The sequence below is a fragment of the Maylandia zebra genome, linkage group LG2 (genome assembly GCF_041146795.1).
Source record: "Maylandia zebra isolate NMK-2024a linkage group LG2, Mzebra_GT3a, whole genome shotgun sequence".
NCBI classification, from domain to species: Eukaryota; Metazoa; Chordata; class Actinopteri; order Cichliformes; family Cichlidae; genus Maylandia; species Maylandia zebra.
The window spans coordinates 43,715,719-43,732,846 of NC_135168.1; the positions used below are offsets into that span (position 1 = coordinate 43,715,719).

The 17,128-nt window shown below is 40.8% G+C and overlaps 1 protein-coding gene across 1 annotated transcript in view; it reads left to right on the forward strand.

Moving 5' to 3' along the window:
- Nucleotides 1-11,320, forward strand: part of ccdc88b (coiled-coil domain containing 88B) — a 57,139-nt gene extending 45,819 nt beyond the window's left edge. The window contains exons 25-28 of the mRNA XM_004545564.5: nt 5,455-5,562; nt 7,059-7,216; nt 10,473-10,814; nt 11,123-11,320. Of these exons, the coding sequence (XP_004545621.2) occupies nt 5,455-5,562; nt 7,059-7,216; nt 10,473-10,814; nt 11,123-11,193 (679 nt within the window). The 3' untranslated portion in view covers nt 11,194-11,320. The remainder of the gene's footprint in view (nt 1-5,454; nt 5,563-7,058; nt 7,217-10,472; nt 10,815-11,122) is intronic.
- Nucleotides 11,321-17,128: the final 5,808 nt, after the last annotated feature.

Consider the following 17,128-nt stretch of genomic DNA (forward strand, 5'->3'; position numbering starts at 1 on the left):
ATGCAGAGTTGGCTTCAGTCTTTAAGTCTAATGAACCAAAGTTCTTGCAAATTACATCTTTTTGTGCCTTCAGTTCAGGCTTGTGTGTGTGAAAAGATGACTTTTTTCAGCCTTTTTTGTTAAATCTCGGGCACAGATTTCGTTGTTAACATTTCACGGCATATTTTGGTTCATCACCCTGCCACGCGAGGTCTGCATCATCTCATAACAGCTCTTACAAGTGAATGTTAAAAAGCCATGCACTTTGCAAACTCACAGAAATCAGTTTAGATTGTTTTCCTTCCAAAATCAACACAATTCTTTATGCAGCAGAATGAAATCACATTACATCTACAACCTAATTACAGGACAGAGCAGATTTCAGTGTGTGTGTGTGATGGAAGAAGTGAAGGGCTCTATGCATGCATTTCACTTCATTCAGTCCTGGGAGTAAATAGAAATTGTATCCAACTTTCAAAGCAACTGGAATTAACAGTAAGAGCACCGGGGCACTCGTATAGTTCACCAGGTTAAACAAGCGCTAAGGTACACTCTAAGGCTGTCACAGAGGCCTGGGTTTGAATCCTCCCCGAGGTCATTTGTTGCGTGACTTCCCCCTTATTCTCTTTCTGAGCTTTTCTGTGTCAATAAAGGCTAAAAATCCCCCAAACAGTGAGCACAGTAAAGCCTAACAGGCACACAGCAGAGTCTGTAAGTAGTATTTTGCTGAGAAGGTTTTGTTTTAATGTTGCTGTTTTTTTAATATCACTTTCACAAACATAAGAACATAAAAATATGTCATGCAAAGCATTTCTGGTGATAGTTTGATTCTCTTTTACTGAGCCAAAGTGTGTGGCATTAATACTTTAAGTTATCTACGTAGCAGTGTATCAGTACAGGGCAATAAAAAAGTGGATGTTGTACGTTATACAAAATGATATAAAATATTTTAGTGTAGCATTATTGTGATCTCCATACCAGGTCAGGTGATGGCTCAGCTGATACCTGTTTAAGCTGCTTTAGCCGGCCTAAAGTTGCTGCACACATGTAAAACATCTATCCCTTTATAATTTATTTATTTATCCTTTGCAGTCAGTGACTCCCTAAAGTCTAGAAGCCGTGGATTGTTTGTTCGTCTCTGTGCATTCACTTTTGTATTTAATAACTAAAGGCATGCTCTGTTGGGTTGAGATCAGATAACTCAATTGGCGATTGAAGAGTATCCCTTTGCTTTCCCTTGAGAAACTCTCATCCATTTGCACTGTTAAGCTCACCTCATTTCTCTGACTCTGAGCAGAGAGTAGAGCCCCGTACGCTCAAGAATTCATCCTGCTGAGTCTCACAGCAGTCACATCATCAGTAGACGGTAGTGATCTGTTTCCACTGGCAGCTATTCATGCCCGTGCTAAAACATCTCCTCGACTATGTTTTACAGACGATGTGGTGAGCTTTGGATCATGAGCTGTGTCTCTCATTCTCCATACTTTTCTTTCCCATCATTCGGGTACAAGTTAATCTTGGTTTGTCTAAAGACTTTTTAAAGATCTATTCGGGCTCTTTCAGATGTTTTCTGTCATCTCAACTGTAGAAGGACAACTTCTGTGGTGGCTTTTCAGGCCTTTCAGCCACTACATTCTTGTAGTCCAAAGTTTTAGCAATCTTTAATTGGTTTATTTAGTTTTTTAACCTGGAGATGAGCGATGGCCTTCCTCACTTATATAGACATCTTGTTGGCCCTCATGTTGAGCATTCCAGTGAAAAAAGACCAAATGCAAGTTCACTTAAAATAACTTCCAGATCATCTACTTGCTTAATCTGCTATGGAGTAACAAGAGAAGAGGCCTCATCTGGCCATGAAACTGCGTGCCAATTAATTGTCCAGTAGCATGTTGAGTTGGGACTTTGTATTAAAAAATGTCTGTAATTTCTACACAGTTAATGAAATACTTTAGTTAAACCCCTTGAATTCAAGCTGAAAGTTTCCACTTCAATCACACATTGACTGTTTGATTTAAAATCCACCGTGTTCGTGTACAGAGGCAAAAGTACAAAAATGTGTGGACTTAACTGTATATATGGAACAGTACGTAGCGTAACATTTGAATAAAAATATAAATTAAACAAAGCTAGTTGCTCACTGAGTAAATGATGACATTGGAGCAGTACAATAAAAAAAATATGAAAGGAAAGGAACAGCGATTCAATGAAAATATAAACAACCTGATTTGAAATGACCAAAAAGGATTTTAGAATAAGTGAAAAGATGGGAAGAAGCAGACGTTTAAAGATAACCTATTCCCTTCAGAGGCAACATAAAAGCTTTTTTTTTAACCAACTTCCTTTGATATAAAAGAGACATTAGAAATAAATATATAAATTACTGCAGATTGAAACGATAGTCTTTTTCTGTGATGACTAAAACAGTTTGTCAGGTATTTACTTGCATATAAAATGTGTTTTTGTGACAAACAGAGTCATCAGATGTTTCAGCTCCTCTCGGCTCAGTGGAAGGATTTAGTATCTGTTTCCCCCTTTGTTTAATGGTGAAATCATCGAGAGGCAAGTATTTTCTAAAAAACAAACCTCTCTAAAAACCCGCTGTGTGGTATGTATCCAGGATTTTACTGAAATTGGCTGCGTCTTACAATTTAGCAGCAGGAACACAGACCAGACAAGTAAACAAAGGCAAGGCAAAAAAAAGGCAAGGTATCACCTGCCAGCCGATCGGAAAATGTGTAGCTGTGAAAAGATCATGTGTGGTATGGGAACAGGATCCATTTCAGGGGATATGTTGCAAAAAAACAAACAGAAAACTGGGGGAAGGGGACTGGTATATATATTCTAGTGGTGACCCAGGAGCAGGTGGATGTAGGAGTCGGGTGGATTTGACCGGTGTGGAAAGTCTGCGAATATCTGGTAGATGGAGAATGGCAGGAGGGAAAGTTCCTACGAAATGCATGAGCCTGGGTGAAATGAGAAATGGCTTGGGACTGAGGCAGAGTGCGCAAGATAAAAACAACTGAGATAGCTGTCTTGACAGGCGTGTTTAGCTGCTGAAAAGCTGCTGAAAGATATTTCCCTCAGAAGTTAAAGAGCGAGTTAAAAGGGAGAAGAAGAAACACAGAATTTATATTCACCAGGTGGCCCGAAATATGAGCCTGAATGGATGTTAGTGTTGTTAAAAGCAGCTGTTTGCTGGTGAATGTTCACCCCGTCAGTTTAAAACTCAGCAGTTTTGACCCGTCGGGTGACCGCACCAATTTTGTTATTTTGTAAAGATTTAAGTGGCATCAAACTGGAAAAGCAGAGGTGTCCTTCAGACCTTCGGTGTTTTATTCCAAAAGGTTTGACTGTAGCCTTGATCAAATATGACTATACCAATGATTACAAATGAAATTCTAATAGAATTTTATTATTATTATTATTATTATTATTTTGTATTTCATTTTAGAGTAATAGTACTTGGATGAAGTTGATCTAAAAGTTGCAAGGCTCTTTGGTTTGGATGCTTTTTTAAGTAAATAAAAGAACAGAATGAGCTGCAAATCTCATATTTTATTTACAGCAGAACACTGAAAACATATCAAATGTTTAAACTGAGAAAATGCACAAGTCTAGGAAAAAATAAGGTCATTTTGAATTTGATGGCAGATGGTAGCATCCTGTCTTCTTCTGACAGCAGTGCGTAACATCTGGAAGCTGAGGAGACCAGCTGCTGGATTTTGGGGGAGGAATGTTGTCCCATATTGTCTGATGTATGATTCTAGCTACTCAACAGTCCTGGATCTTCTCTGTTGTATTTTGTGTTTCATGAAGCTCCCAATGTTTTCAGTTCTCTTCAGCCACGCCGCAGCACTGTCTTTCTGAAGTATGCAAGGCCTTTCCTGAAAAGACGTCATCTGGATGGGAGCATATGTTGCACTAAAACCTGGATATATCTTTCAGCATTCATGGTACCTTTACAGATGCGGTGCCGATTTTAAAGGCACTAATGTCCCCGCAGACCATCACGGATGCAGGCTTTTGAATTGAGTGCTGATAACAAGCCAGACCACAGAACAGTTTCCCATTTGGCCTCAATCCATTTTAAATGAACTTTTGCCCAAAGCAGTGATTCAGAATTCACACATGACTTCTTCTTTCGTGATGGAGCTTTAACTTGCATTTGGGGATGGCACATATTTATTCACAGACAGCAATTTCCAAAAGTGTTCCTGAGCCCATGCAGTGACTTCCAGCTCAGGGTCCAAAGATCACAGACATGATTTTGGACCTTGTCACCTGTACACAGAGATTTCTCCAGATTCTCTCTTTTGATGATCTTCCATGTAGATGATGTGATGTTAAAAGTCTTCACAATTTTACAATGTGGAACATTATTCTGAAATTGTTCCATAATTTGATGATGGATTTTTTTACAGACCTCTGCCCATCTTTGCTTTTGAGAAACTCTGGAGAAAAACAATTTTTACACCCAATCCTATTACAGACCTGCTGCCAATTGCAAAACATTTTTCAAAATGCAGGTTACATATTCGTCCATGTGAAAAGTCCAGTTGTGTTCAAATGAAAGAAAAAAATATTGATGCATACCTCTGAGCAGTGGTTTTTAAGACTCATCGCACTTAACTGATTTGTTTTCTGCTCACCTGAAATACTTTACTTTGAAAGGGTGTGCAAAGTATTTGAGAGCCAGTGCTGTAGTCAAACGATGTTCTCCCTTCAAACGAGTGCAGGAGGAAATGTTTTGAATCGAGTGAGAAAACACGTAAAAATGACTGAGAAGCTTTCATAAAATGAATTAAAACCTCCTTCAAGAGTCTCGATCTTAGTTCATAGTTTTAAGACTGTAGTTGTAATACAAATTCTGAGGAAGAAGCACAGCTGTCAATTTGGTAAACAAATGAAGTAGATAATCATAAAGCTTTGCATGACACAATTTTATTTTTATTAAATTATAATTCAGTTAATATTTTTTGTAACTGAATTATAATTTCTGTAATAGCTGTTGAAAAATTTCAGTCTGGAAAAAAGTGGTGGGCTAAAGGAGTGATTGAATAGCCATCAACAGCACCGTGAACACTGGGAGGCTAAAACTGTCCTGATACCTTGATGCTGGACTAAATGTTCCATCTATTACTCCTGCTTTTGAGACTGATTTGAGAATACAAGCTGTTTTTTCCAGCAGATTCATACTTGAGCACATCGCAGCTCAACAGGGTCGCAATAACATCAACACACAGTCTCGTATCTGATGTGCTTGTTAAAAAAAAAGAGAAACGAGCTCCAGAAGTCTCCATTACTCACAAGAGGATTTTAGGCGTTAGTTAAATCACACACCAACAGCCACGTTCGTGCACACTACCAGAATAATCCTATTAACTTGCACTGATAATGCATGCACGACGATGTGTAAATTTTCCTCCCGCTTCCTCTGAGCTGCTTTGTTCTGATGCTTCGTGTGTTTTCCTTCAGGGAGAAGCTGAGCGAGCTCCGACGGGAGAAGCAGAAGTTGGTGGAGAAGATTATGGATCAGTACAGAGTCCTCGAGCCCAGCATGCCATCCCCAGCCAGCAAGGCCAAGTACATTATATAAATTTGTTTACATGTACAATACACCAAGCTGCTAATGTATTTGTTAATTACACCCGTGCAGTAGATAATACAGGAGTGAGTGATATTGATTTCATGTAGAAAGGCAGTTGAAGCTGTTGGATATGATAGGTGTAGGTCAGATTCCCACCAGACACAAAAAAGATGGGCACCGTTAGTGATTAGCCGGCGAACACAGCAGAGAAAGTTGCAGTGAAAGAGCCTGAGAGATCCCTCAGGAGGTAGCGGAGACAAAAAAATAGTTAAAGGAGAGTAAACACTAACTTTAAATTCTCAACTGTTCCCTGAAATAAAGACTAAACCTAAGTAAATTCACATTTTGTAAACTCGTAGTTTAAGTTTAAGGAAGCCATAATACAATCTGGATTCGTACACTTTATTAGGGACAGTTCAGCCACTGTTACAAATATGGAAACTCCACTACTTTAATATTTTTATCCTCTTTATTTACGTGCATGAATGTACACTTAAAGACACTTTTTTTAAGTAAAACAGAAAGTAGAACAGAAAAATGAGGCTACAGTTTACTCGGGCTCACCAAAACTGGACAATAGAAGACTGGAAAACGTTGCCTGGACTGAGGAGTCAGTTTCTGCCATGACTTTCATGTGTAAACAATATGAAACCATGGATCCATCCTGGCTCCAATAGTTCAGACTAGTGGTGATGTAAGGGTTTGGGAGATATCTTCTTGGCACGCTTGTACCTGCTGAGTATCGTATAAGGACCACAGTCTGTCTGAATGTAGTTGCTGATCCTGTCTTTTCCTTTGACACAGCGTACCGTCTTCTGATAGTTGTCTCCAAACGGATAAGGCACAGTGTCACAGATCATCTCACAGTGCCAACAAAAACAGAACATTGCAGAAAATTAGACTTAGTTGCAGAGTAGCTGCACTGCATTGTTTTACATTGACTGTTTATTAAGTGTGTGGCGAGCCAAGTGTTTTGTGAAGATCCATTTGATATTGTTAAAGTATACATTTTTAAAGTGTTGCCGTGTTATGTTGCATGATTCTGATAAAGCCTTTTATCACAAAATCCATCACTACAGGAAAATAAAACACTAACTTGAGATGGATAACATATCTGATAGTAACTGTGTCAGTATTGTTTTAGAAATGTGTCAGTTAAAAACCAATGAAGAAGAATACAGAATCATATTGTCAGGGGTGGATTTTGGCATCCAGACATGTTGACAGCTGACCATTCTCTTCCTGTACCTTTACACCTTTTTATGGTGGTGACATTTTAATTATAGCGTTTCCAGTTGCACCTTCTACAGGTGAAATCCTGGCGCATAAACGATACATGGCACAAAAAGCATTTTGTGAACAAGATGAAACCCCTGACACTTGGCTTCCTCCCATTGTTTCTGGAAAAATCAGGGTGTGCAGTGCATGCACACACAAACACTCCCATAGCTCATCTCTTTGTAAATGGTCCCTGTCCCCTGTGTCCTCGTAGGAAATCTAACTGGATTGCAGATAGGATGAAGAAGCTAATCAAACCCCGGGGAGGAGGAGGAGGAAGAGAGGGACGCGCCCTCTTCACCGCCGCGGGCAGCGTGGAAAACCTGGCCGACAGCGCTGAATTTACATCAGACACACACGCACCTCAGCCTGGTGAGATCTCACACACACCCACAGAACCAAGCTCACTATACCCCCCTGCCCTTCCTGCACAACGACAAACACACAAACAGCAGCTGACTGGTTTTCACAAAGATATGCTCACATGCTCAGCCCATCAAGCGAGCCTGCAGGCATGCATACAAATCATCTCATGACTACCAAGTGTGGTCGGCATTGATACCACTCTCTTCTCCTTAGCTCTCTCCCCATAGAGTGCCAAGACTCACAGAGGCTGGCTTTCTCTGCTAACCACATGTTGAAAGGAAAGAGATTCGTGAGGCTTCATTCGCTTTTTATGCATTTACTGACTGAGAGTCAGAAAGACAACTCTCTGCAGACGCTTTCAAAGCCGGGATTTAATCCTCAACCTGCATTCTTGATGTGTTTTCTCTCTTTCTGACATACCAACATTGTCTCTCACTTAATTTTTATTTCCCTTGCAGTGTGTTTTCTGTAAACCCCTGGATTTCTTAAACTCGTCTCTTTTTATGCCAGAGAAAGACTTGATCTTTCATCTACACAACAAGCAGAGAAAAGCAGAAAAACTCCCTGAAGTGAAGAGCCAGCTAAGACATTTCTCAAAACTGCTTCCTGTTTAATATGTTTGGGGTGACGTTTACCACAAACATTTAACTGATTCACAGCTGTTTAACATGACAGGTTGGATTTGGAGTAGTATTCTTGCAACGATCAGGCTTGTATCAATGCTAAGCTCTTTTGTTAAAAAAAAAGGTGCATTAGATTATCTAGAAAGGAATATTTTTATTATATCATTTATGCTTTTAAACAGGTGTATTTGGCAGGTGGGGGAACCCTAAGCTTCAGTATTGCAGTGCAGCAGAGTCAAAGTCAACTAACTTTTACTATGAGCTCTAGTAGATTTGTTTTTTGTGTACAAGCTGTGATCAGCTGACCTTTGCTGCTGCTTCTCTGAGGTTTACTGCTCTCTGTGGATTTAGCCAACTACATTTCTACAGTATATAAGCAGATTTTAAAGCAGCACCGTGGCTGCTTTCCAACACTAACCCACTATGATAGTGAAATTGTTACTAAAGAACATCATCAGCTTAAATTCAAACTGATGACTCCCAGTAGACTCCTCCTGGATGCAGGCACTTATTTTGAAGCATTATATAAATTAACTAACTTTCACATTGATGGTCAGTGAGTATATATATATATATATGATTTAAATAAATTTTAATTCTGAATTGTTTCAGTGCCTCATCTCTCAGGTAGCGTCTCTGATGCTAGCCAGGATGTAAAGTAAATGTCACCTTGGACATCAGTCTTCCCCAACTCTGCAAACTACTGTCCAGCTTAAACTTTAACTAACATGGAATTATCATCACTTAATTGGTTTGCATAAACACCTCCATCTCCTCTGAGGTTCATGGATGTAGTGAAGGACATGCAGAGGGTTGGTGTGACAGAGGAGGATGCTAGGGACAGGGTGCGATGGCGGCAGATGATCCTCTAAAGGAAGCAGCCAAAAGATGGAGAAGACTTGCAGAGCTGTCCTTACCTTTAAAAATGATCTCTCATCTTCCTCTCCTGTCTTGTCTTTCTTACATCTTTGTCTAACCTTCTCTGTCTCAGAGAAGAAAGCTGATATTTTTCTTCCCCCTGAGAAGTACAACAACTCTAGCTAGCAGGTTCATTGTGCACCACACTGCACAGCTCAAGTGGTGTTTTGGATTTTACTAGTTGAGCTCTTTGAATACCTGCCATTTCAAGAAAAAGGTTAGTCTGTTTATGCTCGCTTCTCTCTTTAGAAGCGCTAGATGCTGAAATACTGGGACAAACAGCTTTGTTAACATCTGTAGTGTGTATGCAAGACAGCAAAGAAAAGAGAGGAAAAAAAAGATGATGTTACAGGCGGTACTTAACTGTCTCCACAGCATCAGCTAGATGAAGCATGAAAAATTAACTTGATTTATAGTATTTTGTATTAAACTGTCTATCACATTTAATTACTGATTTATGAAGGTGTCAGAATGCACTCTTGCCGACTTTAACCCCTGCTTTTAAGAAAACGTAAAGTTCTAGGCAATATTGGAAAGTGCTCATTATAACTTGTTGTTGATATCGTTCTTATCACACCTCGCATTTCAATTCCTAAGAATATATACATATAGCAAGAGAGATATGCTAGTTTAGACATAAAATATCATATCATCCACTCTGTGAGCTCTGATTCTGCTGAAAATAACTCGAACTCGACTCCAGTCTGAACAAGATAAGATGCAGCATTTTTTCAGCCTAATGTCCTAAATGATGCATTTTCATTGTTATTGTTAGCGCTGAAAATGTGCTCGAGTTCTCGGCGGCACTGTTAAGTATTTATTAGTAGTGCATAAAAATACGTAACAAACAGCTTAGAATAGACACTAATGTAGCTGAAAACAGGCATGAGCACACATTTAAGTGTTTAAAATCAATAATTCCAAAATTTGTTATGATGCTATATTTTAAAAGTGTAAAATCATACATCATTAATAATGTTATTGTTGATAATGATTGTGTTATGTAATATTTTATAAACCAGCCGTTATATGTTTGCATACAGTTGATGTTAAATGTTAAACAGGAGGATTTAATAAATTCTGCTCTGCAATTATTGGCATGTTGACAACTAACTATTAAAAGAGACTAACATTTCAAATGAATAGAATATTTTACATATATGCCACAAATGCCTGCTATAGAGCATGCACATTTAGTTGTTTATACATGTAACATAGTGGCTTGATAATTGCTAAATAAATGTTTAAAATGAAGGGTTAGGAACTGATTTTTCTCTGCTTTTCTGCTGTATCAAACCAAAGAGGTCCACATCACTTGTCGGTCTCACACTCATGGATTGATGGCTGGCAGTGCTGCAGATTGTACAGGCTTAATGTGTGGCTCAAGGACACTTAGACATGAGGAGGGAAAGAATCAAACTAATAACCTCGCCATTAATGGCAATACAGGCCAACCACCTGAGCCACAGTTATCTTTCTTTTTTTTCTCGAACCTATATTTGTCCTGAGTCCCTGAAACTGCTTTGGCACTGGAAAAGAAAAAAATGTACCTTCTATCTTTGTGCTGTAAATGGGCTCATCTGGCTAAACACAAATGCAGAGGATCCTGTACATGAATATTTCTGAATGAATGATTAACGATAAAATTATCAACTGCAACAGTGAACTTATATTTTGTTTAAGGTTTCCTTTATAATAGTTTATGAATCCTTTTCATACAGTTCCAGACCCTCGCAGTGCTCCGGTCTCTCCTTCTCCCCTGAGAAAATCTGCATCCCAGACAGACCCGGAGGTCTCTCTTCCCGGCGCACCAGCTACGCGCGCTGGCTCCGGGGGCCGTCGTAAACTGGGATCCCGTCACGGCTGGGGGTTGGGATTGGCCAGAGCAGGCTCGGGAGTTTCACAGTCTTTTAGTCCCGGCGACCAGAAGACACATCCACGCCAGCGGCTAAGCTCCAGCCAGAACAACGCCGCCGTCCTATGGGAGGGAGAGAGAAGTGCATCTCAGGAAGCAGACGCCCCGTTGACCGGTCAGGAGAGCGCCGAGGAGGATGAAGTGAAAGGTGCGGAGGAGAAAGGGGGCTGAGAAAGATTCATGTTCATGTTTTCTTTTTTTTCTTTAAGAAGGAAAACTGTAAATAAGTAACAAAGGGGATTATTCGGAAGAAAAACATTTACCAGCTTGTTCAGATGGATATTTTCAAACTTCTCCTGTGTTAACAAGTGAGCTGCGAACACATCTTTGGGGTAATAAGAAAAACATTAAGCCAAATGAAAGTCAACTGTAAAGAAAAATAAACTGCACAGAATCACCACACCAACTAAAATCCCTCAAAGGTAGACCTAGTATTTTTTTTCTTTTGTCTTCCAGATAATCAGCACTCGAGTGACGACTGCACAACGGCACAAGACAGAAGTGTAGACTCCCCCCAGCTGAATTAATAACAAATGTTTTATATTATGTGCTCCATGGAAACCGTTTTCATGCCTCCTCTTGTGTGTCTGCATATTTTAAATACAAGATCCTCCTAGTATTTTTGAATACATGAATAAATGCTTTAATCAGTCATTTGAGATCTTACTCATTTGTGAAGCAATTAACACCCTCCTTAGTACATACTATAAATAAAACTAACTGTACACCATCTATATATCTAGTGCACCTATAAAAAAAAGCTGAATATTGTGAAAATGTTTTCTTTTTCATTTTAATTCAAAGAATAGAATAGAATAGAATAGAATTCAACTTTATTGTCATTGCACATGCACAGGTACAGGGCAACGAAATGCAGTTTGCATCCATCCAGAAGTGCTTAGTGATATAGATATATTACAATATATATTAGCAATAATATAGATATGTAAGTATATTACAGAAATGGGTCTATTATGTTATAATGTACACGGTATGAAGTATGTTGTGAATATTCTATAACTATAAGTATGTACAGGCTGTAGTGAGTACAAGCTATGTACAGGATATGGACAGGATATAAATATGAAAAACTATACAGAATATGAAATAAATAACTTTACAGGAATCTGAGATATACAGCTATACAGAAATGGGAACTATGCAAGTTGTAAACAGTTGTAGGGTTAAAAATTATCGTATGTACAGAATGATTGTTTACACAGGGCTATACAGTAGTGCAGTTAAGGTAAGTGAGGGTGTGGATAATTTCTACAGAGGCTATATAAAGTGCTAGTGGTTGTGAGTGGTGGTTCACTCCATGTTATTATTGTGTGTTTGAGGGTACAGTTGTCCATTGTGTGTGTGTGTGTGTATGTTCAGTCCATGAGTTAACGTGGGTCAGATGTCAGGAGGCAGAGTTCAGGAGTCTGACAGCTGTGGGGAAGAAGCTGTTCCGGTACCTGGTGGTCTTAGTTCGGAGGCTCCTGTAGCGCCTCCCAGAGGGCAGGAGGGTGAAGAGTCCATGTGATGGGTGACTGGGGTCTCTGATGATTTTCCCAGCCCTTTTCAGACACCGCTTCCTGTAGATGTCTTTTATGGCAGGAAGTGGTGCTCCGGCGATGCGCTGGGCAGTTTTCACGACCCTCTGCAACGCCTTCCGGTCCGAGGCAGAGCAGTTTCCCTACCAGACTGTTATACAGTTGGTCAGGATGCTCTCGATGGTGCAGCGATAGAAGTTCACCAGGATGTCTGAGGACAGGTGGTTCTTCCTCAGAGTCCTCAAGAAGAAGAGGCGCTGGTGAGCCTTCTTGACCAGCTTGGAGCAGTTGGTCGTCCAGGTGAGATCCTCGGAGATGTGGACTCCCAGGAACTTGAAGCTGCTCACACGCTCCACAGCCGTCCCCTTAATGTGGATGGGTGGATGTGGGTCAGCATTCCTCCTGTAGTCCACGATGAGCTCCTTGGTCTTCTCGGTGTTAAGCAGCAGGTTGTTTGTGTCGCACCACTCAGCCAGACGATCCACCTCCTCCCTGTAGGCGGCCTCATCGTTGTCACTGATGAGGCCAATCACCGTGGTGTCATCTGCAAACTTAATGATGGTGTTGGAACCATCAGCAGGTCTGCAGTCGTGGGTGAAGAGGGAGTAGAGGAAAGGGCTCATCACACAGCCTTGTGGTACACCGGTGTTCATTGTGATGGTAGATGAGCAGCGGTTATCCAGCCGGACGTATTGGGGGCGGTTGGTCAGGAAGTCCAGTAACCATTTGCAGATGAGGGAACTGATGCCCAGGTCTGTCAGTTTCCTGATGAGTTGTGAGGGGTGGATTGTATTGAATGCTGAACTGAAGTCTATAAACAGCATTCTGGCGTAGGTGTTGTTGTTGTCCAGGTGTGAGAGGACAGAGTGCAGTGCGATGGAGACTGCATCCTCTGTGCTCCTGTTCTGGCGGTATGCGAATTGGTGGGGGTCCAGGGTGGGGGGGAGACAGGATTTGAAGTGTGCTAGGACCAGCTGCTCTAAGCACTTAGTGATGATGGGGGTGAGTGCTACTGGGCGGTAGTCATTGAGGCAAGATGGGTTGGAGATGCCATCTCCAACCCATCTCCAACCCAGGCTGCAGGTCCCCATCGGGACCTGCAGCCTTGTGGACATTGATCCTGCTCAGCACCGCTCAGCACCGCTCCTACATCGGTGGGGGAGAGAGTCAGAGGTTGGTGGTCTGGCGTCACGTCTGCTTTGGTTGTGGTTGTGGGGTTCCCTCGCTCAAAACGAGCATAAAAGTTGTTGAGCTCGTTGAGGAAGGAGACATCAGAGGATGCGGGGGAGGGTTTGGTGGTCCTGTAGTCTGTAATGGTCTGGAGTCCTTGCCACATGCGTCGGGGGTTGGAGTTGGAGAAGTGTTCTTCTACCTTCTTTTTGTAATGGTGTTTGGCTTTTTTGATGCCCTTCTTTAGATTAGCCCTGGCTGTACTGTAGGCGTGTGCATCTCCTGACCTAAAGAGGTAATCCTGCAAATATTCTGTATTTAAGGCACACAAAGACAACAATTTTAAAGCGTTTTTGTGATTCTGGCTTTTAGCTCATAAAAATTAGAAATCCAGACTCCTAGAATATAAATTATAAATATTGTTTATCTCTTAGTCGAGTTCAGTGCATGCAACACAATCATGGGGAAGACTGTTGAACTGACTGTTGCCCAGATCACGATCATTAACACCCTCCACGAAGAGAGTGAGCCACAGAAGGTGGCTCCTGAAAAGGCTCACTGTTTGTGCTGTATCGAAACATATCAGTGGAAAGAAACGGTGTGTTAGGAAAAGGTGCACAAGAAACAGGGTTGACAGTAGCCTCGTGAAGACTGTCTGGAAAGTAGGCTGTTGATTTTCTTTACTCATTTCAGGTATTACCAGCAAAATAGTTGCATGTTTAATCATCTGGGAATTTACCCAGATTTATTTATTTATTTAGACAGAGATCTTGACCCTCCCAATATTCAGCACAAAATTACGCCGATGATCTGGGCTAAGGAAAAAAGAAATTGGACTGATGCTCAGTGGTCCAAAGTCGACATTTTAGATTAAAGTGAGTTTTTCATTTAATTAGTAAATCAAGATCCTGGGGTCTGTGATCATGCCATGTCTGGTTGATCCGTGATGCTCGAATCCAGAGTCCATGCAGGCATGTAGCAGAATCATTTCAGCGCGCTTCATCCACTTCCATCTGCTTATAAGCTTTATGGAGATGCTGATTTCCTTTTCCAGCAGGACTTAGCACCTGCCCACTGTGCCAAAACTGCTATGAAATGGTTTGCTGACCATGTTAATACTGTGCTTGATTGGCCAGCCAACTGGCTGGGAACACCAGTCATTACCTACTTCTTCTCCAAACTCAGATTTGCTTTTTATTGAATGGCACCACAATCGTCTCCTAATATTAAGAGAAAAAGTATAAATAGAGACTTTTTTTAAATCAAGTGAGTTTTGTTGTGTTATTCTGAAATGGAGTAACTCACAAGAAATTTAGGCTTTTATTGTGGAGGACTTGTTAGGAACATAATAATGCTACTTAAGAGTTATGGAACTAAACCCAGACCAGACTGACAACTTTTAAAGGACCAAAAGATTTTTATACTCATATAACAGCTGATATGCTAGAGTCGTTAAAAAGGGAAAGGGATTAAAGGGGTTGGTAAATAACTCTGAATTTATTCTTAGAGTTGGCGACTTGAAGACCACAGCTGACACCACGCCACTGTTTGTTCAGCTGCAATGTTACTCTGCTACATGTGCTGCAGACAAGTAAGCAATGATTTTGAGCCTCTAATCTCTTTTACTGCACTTTCTTTCTACTATGAAAATGTATGTGGTGTATATCAAGAACATGTTAGTTAATACCGGCCAATAACCTCTGCTTGTATCTGTCCAGACTCGACAGATAAAGCGAATCCACCAGCGAGCTACACAAAAGCTGCAAGCAGCAATTTTCAGTTATGTAAAGATATATGAACTGTAAGGCTTTAAATTGAAACAACTGAGTTTTGTCAGGATGAATGAAAAAATGAGGATGAATTTTAAAAAAAAAAACCCTCTGACGCATGTTTATTCACCACAATCTCAAGTCAAGGCAAGTTAAACACTGAGGAAGAGATTACATTAAATAACAGATGATGAGTTGTGGCTATAAGAATGAAACCAAGTTATGTAATACAGTAAGAACACGAGCATGGGTACTATTCTTTGAGTGGAGGAGGATGACCAGAGTGCTTCAAGCTGATAGGACGCCAACAATAACTCAAGTAACCACTTGTTACAAAATGTATGCAGAAGAGCAACTCTGAGCACACAGATGAGACTTGTGTAAGATTAGAACAGAAAACTCAATTCACATCTGGACAACAAAAGACTGGAAAAAACGTTGTCTGATCAGATGAGTCTTGATTTCTGCTGCAACATTCAGATGGGCGGGAACAACATCCACCCTGCCTTGTATCAACGGTTCAGGCTGCTGGTGGTGTAATGTGTGGATATTGTCTTGGCATACAGTCTCCAGATCTCAATCCAGTAGAGCACTTTTGGATGTGATTTTCATTGTGAATGTGAAACTGACACATCTGCAGCAGCTCTTTGATGCTATCGTTTCAATATGGATCAAAATCTCTGAGGTAATGAAGTTACCGGTGTCCGCAATTAAGGACTGGATTGAGTAAGTGGGAAACTCGGTCTTCTGAGAAAGCTTCTTTACTTCTTTTGCAACAGCAGTAACAGCATTTCATCTTAACAAGCCCAGACTAAAAAGTTGCCTCTGTAACTACTAGGAAGCTGAGTGTTTCTACTGTCATAACATTGTCTCCATTTTAATTGTTAACATTATTTATTGATGTATTCAGTTGTATTTTGACATGACCTTTTACTACACTTGTCAGTTCCAAAGCTCCACATTCACTGTGTAAATCCCTCAGCAGATTCTCAAATAGCAGCTCTGCAGCATCTGTGGAGGCGGTTAATTACTGATGCCAGCAAGAAGACACCAGGAACATTAGAGTAGATTTCATGGGCTATATCATAAGTGACATATATGTGGCTCGGCTGTGGCAGAAAGTGGAGCAGAGCCCTCATATGTAAATTTCACTTGAGCATTAAAGTTCAGCGCTTGAAGTGCTTCATCTCGTTTTCCATAAACCTTTACAGGATTAACGAAAAAATGTTCAGTGTTCACGCTGCTCCTTCTGATCGCCTCTCCTTTAAGTTGGCTCACTCAAAGTCAAAAAAGTGTGACTTTTAAAAGCTGCTGGGTTTTTTTGTGAGCAGAGCTTCAAGGTAAGAAGGAAAAGCACTGGAGCAAGGTGAACCAAAAGCATAAAAATCCCTGCAAGAGAAAGATTTAAGTACGGAAGTGAGACAAAAAATAATGAAGTCATCTGCAATGCAGTTTCTTTCTCAGGGTCAGATTCATGCAGAAAGCAAAATAATGCATAAATCTGATGGAAAACCTCTGCCTAACCCCCAGATCTTATTTGCCTACAGCCACATAAACATGAGAAACCCTGCCATCTGCCTCACATATGGTTGAAAATCCCATTTAGTTTAGGGTTCCTGTGTAAATCTAGCCATTGATCAAATGGCAAATGAGCTGCATTAGTGCTTTAATGAGATTCCTCTTTCACTGTTGCACCAAATGGTGTCAGTGTAGAGCCGGCCAGGCCTCTGTCAACAGACAGACACATGGACAGATGAAGACGGGGGAATTAGCATGTAGCTGTCCAAATGCTCAGAGCTGAGAGTTCATCATGAAGCTAAAACGGCCTTCTCATAAAACACGCAGCTCCCAGCCTCCCAGATTAGGACAGGAAAACGTCAGCGTTTCCGTTAGGAGTGCTATTTTTTGGGGAGGGTGGTGCGTATAGCGCAGCGCATAGCTCTGTTTTTCCTACCCCTTCTCAAATACACATCCTAAATTATGAT